The following is a 7,039-nucleotide window of genomic DNA, read 5'->3' as shown; positions in this document are numbered from 1 at the left end:
TAAATTCCAATGAGACATAAAACTAATTCATACTATTTTATTCAAGTTAAATGGAGAACAAACTTGAAGATTGGTGTAAAGTCAAAAAGGAGAGTTCTCTTTTGAAGAGAATCATATCCAAATTACTATAATCATATAGATCATTTTCTCTCTCTCTCTCTCTCTCACACACACACACACACACACACAAGACTCGACTCATCCACATGGGTAGATGGGAGGCTTCGCTTTCTTAAGCTTTCCGTCCATCCATTTCTTCTCGGTCACAATGATGTATGCAGTTATGAGTGGGTTTCTTAGATTATTCAAGTAGCCCATCAAGAAAACAATGGAATCAAATAGATCTATAAAGATGGTCCTTTAGAGCAGAAAGTATGTAGATGTGACTACAATTTTAATTTACTGAATAAATAAGATATTACTTACATAATAGCAACCGTAAACAATGATAACCATCCATATATGAATTTGCAAACTCTTCGGCGTAGGCATGTTTTGACATTAATTTACAAAAACTAAGCTGATTATAGAGAATTGTTAGTCCAAAATTTTCTTTCGTGACTTGATGATAACTTAAAAGAATTGTCCTTCTGTAAAAACTTGTACCTTTATAGGTCCTATAAGATATGTGTCAATATCAATTCTTAAGACAACAAGTTTTAAAACTTAGTGATAAGTTGTTTAGAGATGTGTTCTAATCATTCGATTAGGAAAACAGAGTAAGAACACGATGATCTGAATAAGATTTGGTTTCAGTTTGTATATTCCAGAATAGCACAAAGAGTTTGAGTACAAGAGTGTAAGGCTAATAAGAACGTTACTCTACCCTTTAAGTACCTATCCTATTTATAGGGTACTCACGGAATCAAAATAATACTAGGACTATACATCATAGTATGAACCACACTGATGCCCAGTAAATACATTAGATAACGAAGTCATGTGGACCTTCGCTATTTACAGACGCTTCACCTAAAGACACTAAGAATTCGACTTCTCACAACCAATTTAGACCTAACATTGAGAAAAGACGAATCTTCAAACCTTAGGTAGTATCTTGACAGTCTGTAGCAAAAACTCCCATATCTTCATATACCAATGAATGATATTCATAATCTTCGCTCTGTCTTCATTCTCGTTTCTTTGGTAGTTATTGATGCGAAGTACGATACTGGTAAGATGTGAATTCGAGTATATTTCAACATAATCGACACGAAATAAGAACTTTTTTCCTATTATCCTTCTTTCCTTTACCAATGAACACAACTCCAAGTGGATCATGAACAATCTATCTATCTTCATAATCCTTTATGCTTATTTCTCCTTTTAACAATGCCTTAGGAACTTTTGATATTCTGTTGAAGTGAGTAGAGAGATCAATGCTAGTCAGTGCCAGATGAGCAAACTAAGCATCCAGAAAAGTCTTAATATGCCCATATCTAAGAACATACGTAGATTTGTCTAGCATTTTAGTCTTTTAAAGATCGCCCATCAATAATGCAGTCAAAATGAGATCATTCACGTTCATGAGTGGAAAATCTGCAATCGTGAATTCAAACGACATATTGTTTGCACGAACCACCTTGTATCGAAAAGTATGCAACAATCCTTCAAATAGCACATTAGGAGTAATCGATACACACTTGATGATTTTCACTAATGACCACAACTCCTCCTCATTCTTTCCTAGCACTGCATGAAATTGAATCTTTAGTTTTTAAATTCCTTTTTGTCCTTGTAATTCTCAGCTAGTTTAAATTGAGAAAATACAAACAATGAGTAATTAAGTGGAAAATTTAGTTAATTAAACTTTGTATTCTCAGTTGCATAGCTCTTCCTTGGCTTGACCATAAAGTCTTCATCTTCACTTGAAGTTGTGCTTTCAATTAATTCATAATTTCAGACTTTATTTGGATCACCCTTGTTAAGACCCGATGTATCATCTTTCCTCTGCCTCAAAAATGCTATTCAACTGCCTCATCTTTTCCATCTCAATCTCTTGCAACCTTTTCTTTTCTTCAGTTGAGGGCTCGAATCGAACACTCTTCCCTTTATATTTGGGATCAACAGTTGATGTATTCTTAACCACAATAGAACTTGAACCTCCTTCTCCAATATTGATCCCTTTCTTTTGCAACTTGGATAGGTTGACATTGACATTTGGAGTAGGTGTTGTTGTTGTCGATGTTGCCACCACAAGTTTCATCGGTATAGAAGTTGGAATATGTGTAGACATTACTTTCCTATGTCTTCACCAATTCCTTTAGACGACCCTCTCCCTCCCCCCTGCGACACATTCACATAACGTGGAGCATTGGTTGTAAGGCGAAGGACGAGGTCAAGAATTGGTGCCAATTTTGACTGAAAGCAAGATTCATCTGAAGATACCATAGTCGAAAGAGATTCTTTAGAAAGCAAAGATTTATATGTTCAATCAAATTTTGATAGTCTCTGGAAAACCAACAAGAGAATTCTCAAGTCTTTTGAACACCTTCCCATTAGTTTCATTCTTTATTTTCAAATCACCAGTGTAATCATTATTGAAAGCATTAATATCCTCCACCAGACAAGTTGTATTTTTTTTTAAAAAAGTATTTTAAAAAATATAAACAAACAAAATGTCAAAAAAAATTAAAATGTATTCAAACAACACGTAAAAAAATTTAGAAAAAATTATTCAAAAAAATATATAAGAACAATATGTAAAAAACATTAAACAATATATTCGAAAAAATATCAAATAAAATCTAAATAATAAAAAATATAAATAAAAAAAATAAAATGTAAGCATAAAAATATATAAAAAAAGTTAACCAATAATATATATATATATATATATATATATATATATATATATATATATATATATATATATATATATAAGAAAAACAAAAATATAAAAATAAGGGTAAAATAATGTTTTAAAATAGACTAAAGATGTACAATACAATTTCTTTAAATGTTAAGAGTCTATCTTATCAAATTTTCAAAATTTAAATTGAAAACACGAATCTAACCAAACTATAGGCTTTCGTGTATACACACCACGAGAAGGCTCGTTCCATTCTCAATCCGGTATACTCACAACAAAGGAATGTGATCGTTGTGGGTTTAAGCTTCTAGAGAGAAGAAGAGAGGAAGAGAGAAGAAAAAGTTTGTGGTAAATTATGGTGGCCAACACGAGAGACCATGCTCGTGGTTCCAGATCAGCACCACGTGAGGACCGAAATGGTGTGCACGGAAAACAACCGTGGCCACCTAGACCATGAATGGCTTCGTGATACCCATATCATATATGACGGCCTTAGAAGAAGCTTTTAAAAAAATCCTTAGGGGTTCTGAAAAGTCATATAGGAGATACAAAGACCTAGAGAGGAAAATTCACATAGAGGCAAGTTGATCTTTTTTTTATTATTTTAATATTTTTTATTTTTAAAGATCGATACTTAAAATCAAAGACTTACCGTACAAATGCTTTTCTCATAAATTGCTACGTGCCCAAAATATTGTCAAATGATATATATTTTATATTTTTTTTATGTAGCTTGAAATAGTTAGGATGCTTAGTGATGTTTATTCATCCCAGGTCTAAAAGTAGTGATTTGTGGAAAATAATTTTTGAAAGTGGGCATATGATCATTAATTACAATAAAAGAAACAAACCATTATATTCTCTAGTGCATATTTAAGACGAACGTTCTTCAAAGCCAAACAACACAAACTAATCCTTGAACAATGGCAGCCATTACTAACAATCAAACAACACCTCCAACCAACATTTTTTTTCTCTCTTCTTACTTCAGGTCTCTTTCCAAAACCCCACAAAGGTTAAGGAAGAGGGTTCTAGCCACATGGACACCAGAACAGGAGCTCAACCAAATGAGGCTAAGGTCTGGTGCTGACATGAAGAGAAAACTCACATGGTTTGACCTTATTGCCCTTGGTGTCGGTGGTATGCTTGGTGTTGGAGTTTTCGTGACAACCGGACCCGTTGCAAAAGATAAATCCGGGCCTGCTGTTCTTGTTTCATACGTCATTGCTGGAATATCAGCTCTTTTCTCCTCCTTGTGTTACACCGAGTTCTCCATCCAAATTCCAGTTGCTGGTGGTGCCTTTAGTTATCTAAGAGTCACTTTTGGTATGAGCTTCTATGATCAAATTAATGCATGATATATATTCTCTCTCTCTCTCTCTCTATATATATATATATATATATATATATACATATAACAAATTAATTATATCACTTTATTGCAAAAGTATTTCAAAACTCTTTAAGCATTCATGTTAGAATACTATGTGTCATCTTGGAATACGAAAGTATACTTCACTACCACTTGTTTAATTTTTTTTTTTTTTTTTATGGTTGATAGTATATGTATTGCTTTTGTTGCAGGAGAATTTGTGGGTTATTTTGCAGGGGCGAATATATTAATGGAGTATGTGTTATCGAATGCTGCAATTGCAAGAAGTTTCACGGAATATTTGTGTACTACTTTTGGGCAGGAAGATCCAAACGCATGGCGGGTTGAAGTAGATGGTTTAATGGAAGGTTACAACATGTTGGATTTTCCGGCTGTTGCTCTCATTATTCTTCTTACTCTTTCCCTATGTCGGAGGTTCGATTAATTTTTTTTTTTTGTTAATTTTTCATTTTATTTTTACTTATTCGTCGCTATAGCAGTCCAAAACGGATCTCCATCTCATGCCATATATTTAATTTCATTGGTTGTTATTAAATAATCAAATATAAATGATTGTTTTACAACACAATGAACTAGTGGATTTTATGGTAGTGACTTGTGAAAATGACACAAAATATTATTAATTAGTGCCGTTCTAAAAGAATAAAAAGAAATAAACTATTATTATTTTCCTTTTGGTTTGAACTAAATAGTCACTAATTTTTCTGTTAATATTTTTGAATATTTCAGCACCAAAGAAAGCTCCATGCTAAACACTGTAATGACAGTATTTCATGTGGTTTTCTTTGGATTCATTATAATCGCGGGTATATGCTACGGGAACACAGAAAACTTAATCCAGCCAAAAAGCTTAGCTCCTTATGGTGTCAAAGGCATTATCGATGGAGCAGCCATCGTTTATTTTAGCTACATTGGTTATGATTCTGTCTCAACAATGGCTGAAGAGATTCAAAACCCATCGAAAAGCCTTCCATTGGGAATAATCGGTTCAGTTCTAATTGTTTCTGTGCTGTATTGCCTTATGGCTTTGTCTTTATGCCTCATGGTTCCCTATAACAAGGTAATTAATTAATTAGTAATTCACTAATTCTATTGTTTTCTTGAAAATATACATATATGTTAAAAGTAAAACTCCATACTGATCGTTACTAAAGAAGAGAGAAACTAAAGAATCATTAGTCTAAGTTACTGTAGTTGAATTTTGTGTCTTATAAATAGGAATTCTTCAAATGATTATTCATAGATATCGAGTAGTGCATCATTTTCCGTTGCTTTCCAACACATTGGGTGGAAATGGGCGAGCAACATCGTCGGAGCAGGCGCTAGTTTGGGAATCGTGGCATCTCTTCTCGTAGCCATGCTTGGTCAAGCTCGGTATCTGTGTGTCATTGGTAGAGCTCGGTTAGTGCCTTCGTGGTTCGCTAAGGTGCATCCTACATCAGGCACCCCTCAGAATGCGACCATTTTCTTAGGTAAGTGAATAGTGAAAACAGAAAGATCGAATATGCATTCTATTAACACATGAGTTGATGAAAATGTCTGACAAATGACTTGTTTTCAAACATATACTATATAATAGGGTTTTGTCAAGCATCCATAGCTCTTTTCACAGAACTAAGTATTGTGTTAGAGATGATCTCCATTGGCACCCTCTTGGTGTTCTATCTGGTTGCAAATGCGCTAATCTATCATCGGTATGCGATCAAAACCAACAATCCACCAATCTACACACTTATCTTTCTCTTACTCCTCTCAAGTGCCTCCATTGGCTTCTCCATCTCTTGGAACTTGAACCACCAACCAAGGTGGGGGTTGGTGCTATTTGGTGTTTGCATGATGGCCATCACTGCAACTTTTCAGTACTTGATGTCTTCTGGAAGTATCCAGAATCGGGAAAATCATGAATGGCAGGTACCATTCATGCCATGGCCGGCGGCGCTTTCTATATTTTTGAATGTATTTCTTATGGCTACTTTGAGAAAGTTGTCGTATGAGAGGTTTGGTGTGTGGGCGTGTTTCATAACTTTGTTTTATTTGTTGTATGGTGTTCATTCCACATATCAAGCTGAAGAAATTGAAATGGAAATGGAGGGTGATGATGGTGGTATGAGAGAACAATATTGTCCTAATTCAAATGGAGAACAATCAAAGGTTGATATTCAAGTGCTCTAATGAAAGGAATAATGTTTTCTGCGACTGTTCTGCAATTTTTTTTTATATAACTTTTGGACTTCACATTAGAATTTCTTTCTTGAAATTGATATCAAATTTAATTAATTAACAACCACAAAATCAACTTAATTCGTTCATGCGCTCCACTTTAGCTGCTTTGCAATAAAGAGTAAAAATTTAACCATCTAAAAGGCTTGTCTATGGCTTTGAAAATAGACCTGGTGAGTAATGACTCTCATGCTCCTATGCACAATTGCACACGATTTAATAGATAAAAATATTGAACTTTATAGAAACTAGTCGAATGTCCGCGCGTTGCGTAGAAACACCTACATAGTTGAACTCTTTAAAAATATATGTTTTCTTTAAATATAAGAATAACATTGTTGTTGAATTTGATATAATAATTCATATACTAAATTTATATAATATATTGAGTATTTTGAATTATATGATAATATATACATCTATTATAACTGCATAATCTCAATCGTTTGAAAAACTTCTACCCGCAAGTTACATATTAATAAAATTAAATATAATATATGGTTTAATGTTATTTATAGTTGTTGTTATTATTCATTAATTTTTTAAAATTTATTTGCTTAATGTTTTAATTTCTATCATTATAATTATTTAAAACATCAAACATTGTTTTTTGA

At 33.3% G+C, this 7,039-nt stretch overlaps 1 protein-coding gene across 1 annotated transcript; it reads left to right on the top strand.

Annotated features, from left to right (window-relative positions):
* Positions 1-3,644: 3,644 nt before the first annotated feature.
* Positions 3,645-6,462, top strand: LOC145094297 (cationic amino acid transporter 6, chloroplastic-like). Its single transcript, XM_079032566.1, has 5 exons — positions 3,645-4,138; positions 4,397-4,619; positions 4,935-5,265; positions 5,449-5,677; positions 5,785-6,462. Exons 1-5 carry the CDS (start codon positions 3,736-3,738, stop codon positions 6,375-6,377), a joined length of 1,779 nt encoding a protein of 592 aa, XP_078888692.1. The 5' UTR covers positions 3,645-3,735; the 3' UTR covers positions 6,378-6,462.
* Positions 6,463-7,039: the final 577 nt, after the last annotated feature.

Source organism: Lactuca serriola, chromosome 3 (genome assembly GCF_051521515.1).
Source record: "Lactuca serriola cultivar US96UC23 chromosome 3, Lser_US96UC23_V15, whole genome shotgun sequence".
Taxonomy (NCBI): domain Eukaryota; kingdom Viridiplantae; phylum Streptophyta; class Magnoliopsida; order Asterales; family Asteraceae; genus Lactuca; species Lactuca serriola.
Note: the sequence above shows the minus strand (reverse complement) of the source record. Positions and strands in the feature narration are given on the sequence as shown.

Coding starts and splice junctions, on each gene's coding strand:
- LOC145094297 (XM_079032566.1), top strand. CDS start 3,736: ATGGCAGCCATTACTAACAATCAAACAACACCTCCAACCAACATTTTT. Junction 4,620..4,934: donor ACTCTTTCCCTATGTCGGAG/GTTCGATTAATT, acceptor TGAATATTTCAG/CACCAAAGAAAGCTCCATGC. Junction 5,678..5,784: donor GAATGCGACCATTTTCTTAG/GTAAGTGAATAG, acceptor ACTATATAATAG/GGTTTTGTCAAGCATCCATA.